The sequence below is a fragment of the Nycticebus coucang genome, chromosome 14 (assembly GCF_027406575.1).
Source record: "Nycticebus coucang isolate mNycCou1 chromosome 14, mNycCou1.pri, whole genome shotgun sequence".
Taxonomy (NCBI): domain Eukaryota; kingdom Metazoa; phylum Chordata; class Mammalia; order Primates; family Lorisidae; genus Nycticebus; species Nycticebus coucang.
The window spans coordinates 46,684,841-46,696,371 of NC_069793.1; the positions used below are offsets into that span (position 1 = coordinate 46,684,841).

Sequence of the window (11,531 nt, forward strand, 5' to 3'; positions counted from 1 at the left end):
GGGCTAAGTGCTTAACACATTTAATCCTCCCAACTTCTTCGTGAGTCAGGTGCTATTAATATCCCTTTCTCTCGAGGCACAGACAGGTTAGGAAACTTGTCCAAGGTCACACAGCTGGAAAGTGGTGGTGCTGGGACCCGAAGGAAGGCCTCCTGGTGCAAGAGGCTGTGCTCTTGAGAGGGAAAGAGGCTGTGGGTCACATTGCCAAGGTCACACAGACAAGAAGCGGTGTGGGGACTCTGGAGCCCACACACGTTCTTCTGAACGCATGACCAGGCTCAGCTCAAAGGAGGTGACTTAGGACAAAAAACATCCTAGGTCTTCAAGAGGAGTCTGTTTTGAAAGCCAGTGACTAATGCCTAGAACTTCCCATAAACACAGCTGACAGAGGAAAAGGGGACAAGGAGGGTGCAGAAAAGGGGAGGAGGCAGACGGGGAATGAGAGGCAGGAGAACCTGGCTGGCCTTCAGGAGAAAAAGAGTCCATGAGAAGTCAGCCTGGGGGTTAGGCTGGACCAAGAAGGCTGGAGAACTTGTGCAACCTGGTTTTGGAAATACTCTCTTGGCCTTGGAGCTTTGCTGTGGGTGGTGGCTGGGCTGGAGTACCGTGAAAGAGGAGCTTAGAAAGAGGGACCAGGATGTGAAGAGCTTCTTCTGAGCCTGCATGGTGACAGAGGCGTGTAGGAACTGCCCCAGCCTGTGACTGACTGTTCATCCCTGCTGCAGGCTTGGGAGAGGAGGGCCAGGAAGGAAGAGGTCAGCTAGTATCTGACCTCACTCTTGAACCCCATGCTGTTTATTCTTTCAATAAAAATCTGTTTAGCCCTCATTTTGCACCAGGCCCTGCTTTGGTTAGGGACAGAGCAATTGATAGAACAGACAAAAATCCCTGTCCTCATGGAACTTACATTCTAGCGGAAGACACACAATCAATAAGGCAAATATTTAAAATGTATCATACCTAGATGGTGGTGCCAGAGAGAAAACAGCAAAGCGCCCAGGGGGGAGGGGCCGGAGAGGCGAAATCTGAGCAGACCTGGAGAGGATGTGAGAGTGAACCTCTGAGCTGGCTGCAGGGAGCAGCCAGAGAGGCTCAACCCTGAGGCAGACGTTCAGCTCAGCTGCAGGAGGAGGAAAGCCACAGAGCTGGAAGGAGTAAGGGAGAGAGGTTGGGAAAGGCAGAGAATGGGTTGGGGGGTGCTAGGTGGGGAGCTCTCAGGAGACCAGACTTGTTCCGCCAGCATTTTACCAGGATTGCCAGCCTACCCCTCAGAGAAGCTGCAGTGATGGGGTGGATGCAGGGGACAATTAAGAGGCCTTGGCCAGAGAAGAATCCAGGTGAGAGAAGACCACAGCATCAACCAGTGAGGTGGCCATGGAAAAGAGGAGAGGTGGGCAGATTCTGACAACAGGGTTTGCTGATGTGTGAGAGAAAGAGAGGGGTCGGGGATGACTCCCAAGGTTTTCCAGTAACTGGATGAAGTTGCCAATCCCTGCGACAGGCCTTACCCCAGGCCATCAGTCACTCTGCTGTCTACATGGCTTGGCCACAGGAAGGAGAAGAGTCCTTGGGAAGCTCTGCCAACCTGCACACGCCGATCTCTGCGTCCTGCTCCTTCCCCTCCACTGGGAACCATCGCCTGCATCAGCACTTCTCAGCCTCTAATGTGTATGAATCATCTGAGGATCTTGTTAAAATGTAGATTCTGAATCAGCAGGTCTGAGGCGGGGCCTGGAACTTCACATCTAACAAGTGTCTGAGCAATGCTGTTGATCAGAGGGCCCCACTCTCAGCAGCAAGAGCCCACACACCCAGGACCCTACTGTAGTGATTCTTCTTCACCTTCTCCCTTACCAAGCATTAGCACCTGGGAGTTGGGTAAACATTTTTGCCCTCCCCAGATCTAAGAATCGAATTTCCCAGAACAGAGCCCAGAAGGCTAAGCTTTATGAAGCATCCAGGGTTAGCCATAGGTGGAGTCTTCCAGCAACCACCCTTCCAGCCCCAATAGTAGCCACTGCCAGCACCCCTACCAGTCTGGGCCCTGTGCAGCACAGCACCCATACCCCCTCCCCACAGTGCCCGCACACCATCGAAGCTGTCCCCACAGCCCCTTTAGCCTGCACAGTCTCTCCCTCTGAATGGGCCTTTCTGCAACTCCCTGAGGAGCCAAGACAGCCAAGACAGCCAAGACAAGGGCCTTTATTTACAAGAGGGCAACAGGTGCAGCTCACAGGTCTGAGCAAGCACATCCTGAACAGGTAGTGCCTTCAGGTCTGTGCCTTCCAGAGGGCTGAGGGGTTAGTCTATCAGGCGATTACTAAGTCTTGAATAAATGAATGAATGAAAGAACAGGATGAGGGAGGCTTAATGAACCTGGGAAGAAGCTCTTTAGACCCCTCCCCTGGGATCCTACCCACTTAGTGCCAGGACCCTTGCCAGGAGAGCTCACACGTGTCCTGGAGAGGAGCTAGGCTGAGATAGGGAAGGAGAAATGGGGAAGGACTAATTTGATTGTCTCAGCTCCTCTGGGAAGCTAAAGCCCAGAATTCTTGGACTCTCAGAATGTCAGAGCTGGGAAGAGTATTAGTGACCAGTTAGAGAACCTCTGTATTTTACAGGTGGAAAAACTGCAGCCTGAAGGGACCATGGGACTTGCCCAAGGTAGCCCGGTTGGCTTAGTGGCCTGACTATAGATGTTGCTGGGTTCCAGTTGTCTAATGCCCACAACCTGAGTCTGGTCTGTGGCCTCATCTCTCCACATACCCGGGCCAGTCCCTAATCCTGAGGCTTGCCTGCCCCCACCTCAGGCCTCCAGAGCTGACCCATTGACCCCTGGCTTGAATCATGCAACTGAGAGACTCAGTGCCCAACCTTGACCTCTCACTCTCTAGGGAGGTGGTCAGTAAGGGTAGAAACAGGCTGCCCTGAGGCTACGTGCTGGGGACTTTGAGGCAGAGATTTTCATGTTCAGCAAAAAGCAGAAAGGACAGTGAAGTAAGGGGAGTAAACGAGCAAAGATCCAAAGGTTAAAATGAGGAGTGAAGAGGAGGAGGCCACAGAGGTGCCTGGCAAAAGGGAACAGCAGAAGCTCTGGCCGGGTTCCACAGCAGAAGGCCTTGAATGCTGAGCTGAGGAACAGCCAGCATTCTTACCATGTATCACCTCACATAGGATAACTTCTCATTCTCTCAATATTTCTGCCATTTCCCTCCAGGCCATATGGAGTCTGTATGGATGGGAGTGGGAGGAAAGGCGAGGCGCCATTGCAAAACCTTCCTTGGGACCACCGTAGCACTCCCTGAGCCCCTGAGCCCAGCCAGACAAGGCTCTCATGTGCAATGGTCCAGAAGCCAGAACTTGCTGAGCAGGATCCCTGGACAGGTTGTTGAGAAAGAGCGTATGGTGGGGAGGGAGAGAACCAGATGGAACTCCAAGCCACAGACCCCACTTCCCTGGAATATGAACAGAAGGCAGAATTGTACAGTGGTTATGGACAGAGCTCTGGTGTCAGGCCCCCGTCTGACTGCTGGCTCCATCATGCATGAGCTAAGTGACCTTGGATAAGTTATTTACCCTCCTCAAGGCTCAGCATCCTTGTCTATGACATTGACACAATGATAATAAAGCCGTCCTACAAAAATCTTGTGAGAATTAAATGGGAACATATAAACCAAGCTCTTATGATGGTGTTGGACACATAGGAAGTGCTTTAGCAAATAGGAACCATTAGTATTGTGATTCAAGAAAGGAAGAGGGTTCTGGAAATTCTTGCTTGGGGGGATACTAAGGATTTGGGCCAAGTCTGGATTGACTGGCCTGAGAAGGTCTCAACCAGCTGTGGTGGGTCCTGAATGGCAAGTGACTGCTTATGCCACCTCCCTTGGGGAAGGAAGCACGAGTGGATAGGAGAAGAGCAGCATGCCCTGGTGGGGTTTGGTATTCCTCTAAAACTGAGAGCCAGAAGAAATACAGATGGCCAGGCCCTGGGCTCAGAGGCCTGGGCTGTGAGTTTGAGTCTCATTGATTCCCTGAGTGGTCTTGGGCAAGTGTCATTCTCTCTCTGAGAGGATGAAGGTAGTGACCACATGTGGCTTGGAAGTTTCTGTCTGTCTGCTCCAACAGCCCCATGCACATGTAAAGCTGTCCCTCCCACCCAAGTAGTTCTCCTGAATAAGGCAGACACGCCTTTTCCTCATTCCTGCAGGCAAGGAATGAGGATCTCTGACTGGAGTGGTGGCTAGGCTGGCCCAGGAGCTGACAGGAGGCAGTGGCTGAAGGCCCTGACCTTTTGGTCCAGAGTCAGTGCTGGTCATGAGACTGCTCAGAATAGCAGATGCACTATATTCAGCTGTCGTGGGAGGCCTCAAGATCCCCAGTCAGGCAGTGGGCCCTGGAATGAGCCCCCACTGGACAGCCCCCCACTTCTGAAAGCCTTAAGCCAACCCCCGCCAAAGCCTTTGGCAGCTGTCAGACCTTCTGCTCAGAGCCAGGGAGCACAGACTCCTGCCCCCTGGGTGCCAGATTCCGAACACTCTCTAGGCTATGTGACACAAAGCACCCCCAAGCCAGGAGTTAGGAGACACAGGTTTCTGAACCACCCTCCTGGCTAACCTGCCAACATATGACCTCAGGTAAAGCACGTCTCTTTGGGCCTCAAATTCCTCATCTGTCATAAGAATAGCTCCTGTTAGAGCAGGCATGAAAGAAACTTACAGTCTGGAGGAGGAAACAAACCTGAACCAAGCAAGGCTGCTAAGGAACATTTTATTATGAATCAGAGGGCTTCCCTCTCTGTTCTGAACTCGATCTGGCAAAGACACCACTGAGGAACTGATGTTTAAGGTGGGTATGAGGGAGGCAGAGGGGTGAACTGCAAAGAAAAAGAGTCCCAGAGGAAACCGTATACACGAAGGCCCTGAGGCAGGGGGACCTGGCACATTCGAGCATCTGTAAAGGAGGCCAGGAGCTGGGTAAGCCATGGGCAGAGTCAGGCCAGGGAAGATTGAACTGGGTAAACAGGCAGGGCCTGGGAGGCCACAGCTTGGGCTGGGTAAGTGGCAGCCAAGGGTGCTAAGTGGGCAAGGTGGTAATCTAACAGATCTGTTGAGTTGAAAAGACTCCTGTGGTTGCCAGGTGGAGAAAACTGGAGGGGGCAGGGACTGGAGGCAGGAAAGCAGGTAGAAAGCTTTGGGGAGGTAGGTGCAAGTCAACAATGGTGGCTTGAGCTGGGATGTTGGATGCGAAGATGGAGGGGAGAGGACAGAGTCTGGAGGTAAAATGATGATACAACCAACAGGAATAATATCAGTAGCCAACATTTATTGAGCATTTACTGTATGGATTGGAGCTGTTCACCTTTACATCAACCCTCCAAGGACGGTTCTATCACTCTACCCATCTAGTGGTGAAGGGGCTGAAGGATTCTGAGCAGGAGACACTTGGTTTGTGCTTTTCATTATTGGGACCGGGAATTGGAGGCACCATTCAAAGACATAAGGACCTCTGCACAAGGAACACAGAAAGGAGAACAGTGAACAGGGGACACACTGTGATGGGGCCTTGGGGTGGCTGGGAGGGAAGTACACCCAGCCCCTTCTCCACATTCATAACTTGATGTGGGTCCTTGGTCTGAGGGTGCAGGCTCTAAGATGTCTCCACCCCTGCGTATGCCAAGCCAAGACTCCAAGAGCCCGTGTCAGCTAGAACCCAAGGGAGGAATAGAAGTTTCTGGCTAGGCACTTCATTGCAGCCAGCAGGTAAATTCCCAGGGAGCTGGTGGGGAGGGGTTCAGGTCTGCACCAGGTCCCAAAGAGATGAGGACGGGGCAAAAAATGGGCATAGGACAAGGGGTGATAGGAGAGGTAATCAGTGGGGTGGACAGAGGTGGGGCTTCCCCAGCTTGGGGACATTGTCTTTTTTTGGCATTTGGAAGGTCAAGTGGCTCTGGCAGACAGATATCACTCCCTCCACACATACAATACTCCTCACACATACTTCGGACACTCTCTGGCCTGCAGGATAGGGACCACCATAGGCCTGACAATACTCCTGCCTATGACATACAAATCATAGGCAAAAGCCAGGGGCCAGGGCAGGTTTCCAGCCAGGCTGTCCCAAAACACTCTACTGTATGCAAGGACTGCCTGTCCTCTGCCCTCTGTCTGGCTAACTCCTACATGCCCCTCAAAGCTTGCCCCAGCATTACATCCTCTGGGACAGTTCTCAGGAGGCTCCTTCATGGCCTTACCACTAAGCAACAGCATTGTCCTTATGCTGTGTGTGTCTGGGGCACCGTAACCCACCCCCAAAACACCAGCTGGCCCATGTCCTAGCTCGATTCCCCATCCCTTGGCCCTCAGGCTGGTGCCCACTGCGCAGTAGAGGGGAGCAGCTGCTCCAGCTAGCACTGTCACCCCTTAGAAGCCCAGATGGGCACCTCCTCCCCAACCCAGCCAAGAAGCTTTTCTCTTCTGGGCCACTACCAAGTCCCGGGATTGGTGGCAGCTCTCAGAGAAAGGTGACCTCTCCATCCTGCCCACACACCAACAACTGGCCTGGACTAGAACAGTATTTCTATTACGAATGGGAAATGCCCTCAGCAGGGCAGCTCAGGAGCCCCAGGAGACTAAGGCAGCAGGCAGGAAGCTGCTCTGGAATGTCACCTTCCTTGAGGTACACTCACACCCAGGCCACATAAGGTCTCTCTCACATCAAGCCCATGCAGCAACAGTGACATACACCCCCAGGGTCACACACACACACACCACACCATCACTGTCTTATATACAGCCTTACATACACACAGTCTGTGTCACACACAGTGACCCCCACCCCCACCCAGCCTCCTACACAGATGGTTTCATGCACAGAGCCTCACACACGCAAAGCTGCATGTTACACACACATGCTGTGCAGTGGTACACTCACAGACACACTTGCCTCAAGTTTCTTGGGCATTCCTGGAATCTCACACACACCATCTCTCTTCCACATGCAGCCTCTCTTCCTTATACACACAGCCTCTCCCACACAGTTTCATTCTCTCTCTCTCTCACATACATACGCACACATGCACACGTGCGTGCACACACGCTCATCTTTCAGAACACACAGAATCTGCCTCTCTCACATTCACACAGAATGTCTCTGACAGGGACTCAGAATCTCCCAGAGTCTCAGCTGAACATGCATACACAGTCTCACTCACACATATTTTTATTCTCAGGCACACGAAGTCTCTCACACTCACACAGAATCTTACAGAGATTCTCACTATAGATTTTCTTTTAGACATGCATACAATGTCTCACGCACAGGGTTCTGGCCTGGAATCTAGAATAAGAACTTGAATTCCAACCCACCAACCTGAGGAGGCCTGAGTGGGGGAGGGTAAGCCAAGGTGACAGTGGTGGCAGCAGAGCAAAGATGGAGGGAGAGAAGGGAGGGCAGCCGTGTCTCTGGTCTTTGCGCAGATGAGCTGCAGAAAGGCAGCGCAATGCAGCTGGGCCGGCAGCAGGAGGCAGAAACCTGGGTTCTAATCCCCACTCTGCCCTCCTCGCTTCCTATGTACCCTTGGGCAGGCCCCCCCATGGGCCTCAGGGTCCTCTTTGGTTACCCAAGAGAGTCAGAAAGGACTATAGCCTTTCTGTGAGGCTACTGGCGACAGAAGTGGCACAGACAGGCTGAAGGGGGACACATACCAACACCTACCCCCCTTCCTGTTACCCCCCACTTCCTGTCACCCCTGAATGCCCAGCTTTTCCCTTGAAGGCTGCTCTTCAATGGACATTCACTTAAAGAGATTTTCAAGACTTTTCTGTATGGTTTTGGACTCCTACAAGACCTCAAACCGTGCTAGCTGGCCCATTAGTGTGCCTTGGGTGAAGGCCACCCGCAGCTTAGGAATGTCCAGTGGGATGGTGGGGATGGACAGAGGAGGGGGCTGAAGCATGCCTCTGGCTGCTGCCTGCCCTGAAGGACACTGATCTGAGCACCAGCAAGCTGCAGAGACGGAGGGTGGGGTGAGGGAACTACCCTCTTGCTAGGCAACCAGGAGGTTGAGACCACAATGAGGAAGTCAGGCCTGTCCCTTGCTCCTGGGGCCAAGGTGGAGGGCTGATGCTGTCCAAAGTTGACTGTGGACTGAATGGGCAACTGCTCCAATCCAGGCCTTGGCCCAGCCTGCTTCCTACCCCCACCCCAACATGCAGGGTTCAACCTCCCCTCCCCCCAGCTCAGCCACAGACTCTAGTTACATAACCCTCTCACTGTGGTGGCCTCTCAGGAAAGGGGAGGGGAGGGAAGGTCTTTGAGGGTCCCAGTCCACTTGGGAATGGCAGGAGCTGGTGGTCAGCTTAGGGGAGGACAGGGTCCCGGGAAAATTGGATTCTAGTCCTGCTTAGCCTCCAGCTCCCTGGGTGACCTTGGGCAGGGTCCTCAGTGGCAAAACTGGAGAGTCTGACTCTCTCCCTATTATCCCACCCCTGTCCCACATAAACACACCTGTTCTAAGGTTCAAGGTATAAGACTCTTACCTGCTGATTCCCCCCCACCCATGCCCTACTGTGTCTTACCTTAATAACACAGCCTTTCTCTGCCCATGGGCACCTGGGGCCCTCAAGTTGCTGTCCTCCAATGACCCTCTGCTGATTCCTTCTCCTCCCCAGTCCCTTTCCCTAGCTCAAGAGGGGGATGGGTGTGGAGCAGTAGCAGAGGACAGAAGGGTAGGGACAGGGCTTTCCCTGGGGGTGGGGAGCATGGCTGGGGAAGAGGTTCTGCTTTAAATTCCCAACCCTGCCCCTCCCCCTCATTCCTCAGGCTTTCTTTAGGCCTGAGAACAGAGCCCAAAAGGCCAAGAGTGTCTTTTCAGGGAAGGTGGCTGCCACCAGTTTCTCTTTTTTGGTCTTAGTTCCTGATGGCTCCAACAGCAAAGGCCCTTGGAGTTCACTGGATCCCCTCCCCTATTTTTCAGATGAGGAAACTGATCCAGAAAGGCCATGTGAGGGGCAAGGTCAGCAACAGGGTGTCCTTTCTGGCAACAAGCTCCTATACTACTGAGAACAACTCGTGAACACGCCCACTTCTCTCCTTGCTAACCCTCTGAGGGACCCCCTCTCTGCCCCCATGAAAGATCTCAGAGGAGGCACAGGCATAAACCCACTGAACCCCTCCAAAAGCCTCCCCCTTCCACAAGGAGGAAGACCTTCCAAGAGGAGGTCTCAGAGGGATCACACCCCTTAGCCCACCCTACACCAACTACCCAACCCTCAGAATTGCCTGAGGCTGCTCCCTGGGGAGGGGGCTGTTAGTTTGCAGCATGTCCAGGGCCCTCCGGTGGGTCCTGGCTGGCTCCAGATGCCCCCTTACCTGGAAGGGAGGAGGGGCTCCCAACTTCCCTCCCCACACTAAAATCCTAGAGGGCAGTTCACACGGTCACAGTGTAAATCTGCAAAGACACAAATGTGCACGAACTCGTGCTCAAGCATGTACACACACACTCCCTCATTTTTACTACACACTTTACCCACCCAAATATACACCACCACACTTGCCTAAATATGCACACACAATCTAATCTACTCATACACGCAAACACACCCATTCATATTCACTCATACATATTAAATTCGGCAATAGAGACACAGACTCTTACTTCCCAAACCAGGCACTTTCACAGAGTCACCCTCTCTCTCTCCTATACAGAAGCACACACACCTCTTTTAGTTCTGAACTCCCTGGACACCGGTCTTCAGGCCCACCCCTACCCGCAGAAGGCAAAGGACGCTGTCTTCCCTACCCTGTTCCTCTGATGGGTAAGTTGTCACTTACCCGCGCGTAGCGGGACGAATAGGGGTCCTCGAAGAGCGCCCAGATGCGCGGCTGCCAGCGGCGCCAGAAGCCGCCAGGCCGGCCATCTGGGGAGTCACTGAGCGCCAGGCGCTTGGTCATCTCCAGCTCGTCTTCCCCGTCGCCTGAGTCGCCAGGGCCGTCGGCGTCCGCGTCGTCCGCGCTGTTGTCCAGGGGCGCGCCACCGAAGCTGTCGAGCGCCTCCTCGGCGTCGCGGTGCTGGCGGTACGTCATCCAGCAGCAGGGCTCCACGTCCGTCTCGTCGATGCCCCAGAAGGCCAGCTCCTCCTCGTAGAGCGGCCCGCACACGTCGGCCGGGCAGTGCAGCTTGCCCGTGCGATAGTAGTTCAAGATGTGCGCAAAGACGCCCGGGTGGCGATCAAAGAAGAACTCGTCGGCACGCGGGTCATAGTCGAAGTGGCTGTGGGCGTCGGGCTCCGCCAGCCAGGCGAGCCGCGTGCCGGGCAGCGTGCGCAGCGTCGAGCGGTACGTCTGGTGGCGCGTGCCGCCCACGTTGATCACGATGCGCTCGCTCTCGTCCCCTTGGCCCATCGCGGCGCCCCCTTAGGCATGGCGCGGCCCACCGACACCCATGGGAGCGGCCGCCAGGGGGAGATGGCGCCGGGGAGGGGGGCGCGCGGCCTCCTCCCCCCTCCCCCCAGCCGTCGGGGGGAACAGAGGATCGTGGCTCTGGTCACCCCAACCAGCGACCCAAGCCCCTCGGGGAGCTTTCTGTGGGATGCTGGTTCAAGGGAGTGTGCGCGGGATCCCAAGGGTCTCTAGGTGCCAGATGTGGGAGGGAGCTGGTCCTGCTGGGGAGGAGGCAGAGGAGGAAAGAAGGGAGAGAAAGAGGGAGGGAGGAAGGGAGCGGGGCGGCGCTCAGCGTCGAGCCCCGGGAGGAGGGGAAAGAGGGTTGGGGGGGCGGGCTCCTGTCCCCATCTCAGTGGGAAAATGGAGAAATCGGCATAACGCTTTTAGGAGGAAGGTCAGCTGCTCCCAGGGCCGGACGGATAGACCAGCTCCCGGAACAGGGAGAGGAAGAGAGAGGGCCGGGAAATTCGCGCTCCTCTGTGCGGTGGTCGCCGCAGCGCTCTCTCCGAGCGGAGGAGATGGAAGCTGCCTTCCTCCCTGCGTGGCCAGGCTGCAGCTTGGGACGCAGGGCGGGCTCCGGCTCCCTCCCTCTCTCTTTGCTTGGCTGCCTGCTCCCCCCGGCGGCGGGCGCACCCGCCCGCCCGCCCTCCTCGTTCCTTCTCCCCGCCTCCTGGAGGAGATGGCGGGCCCCCTGGGCAGGGGCACCCGGGGTGTTGCTTGGTGCGGCGAACGCTGAGCGCTGCTCTCGGTGCGCTCCGGTTCGAGCTGGGGCTCTGCTGGGCTGCGCTCGGACTGAGGCTCCCGCGGCGGTGCTGAAGGGACAGCTCCCGGGCGGTTGCGGAGCTGCGCGGGGCCGGGCGGGGGTTCTCTGAGCTGGGTTTGGTTCGTGGGGCCAGCGGGCACTGGCTCTGGTGCCTCTACGCCCCGCGCTCCGCTCCTCTCTTCAGGCAGGCTGTGGGCGCTGCCGGCCGAGGCGAGGGGGCTGCGGAGGTCGGGCCCGGGAGGCGGGGGTGGCGGGTCCAGGCGCGGCGAGGTGAGGCCGGTGAGGCCCGGGAGGCGAGGCGCGGAGCGGCCGCCGCCGCCGCGACGCT

At 55.7% G+C, this 11,531-nt stretch overlaps 1 protein-coding gene across 1 annotated transcript in view; it reads right to left on the minus strand.

Annotated features, from left to right (window-relative positions):
- The window catches only part of KCNC1 (potassium voltage-gated channel subfamily C member 1), a 44,838-nt gene extending 34,422 nt beyond the window's left edge, over positions 1-10,416 (minus strand). The window contains exon 1 of the mRNA XM_053562382.1: positions 9,832-10,416. Coding sequence (XP_053418357.1) covers positions 9,832-10,401 — 570 coding nt within the window. The 5' untranslated portion in view covers positions 10,402-10,416. The remainder of the gene's footprint in view (positions 1-9,831) is intronic.
- Positions 10,417-11,531: the final 1,115 nt, after the last annotated feature.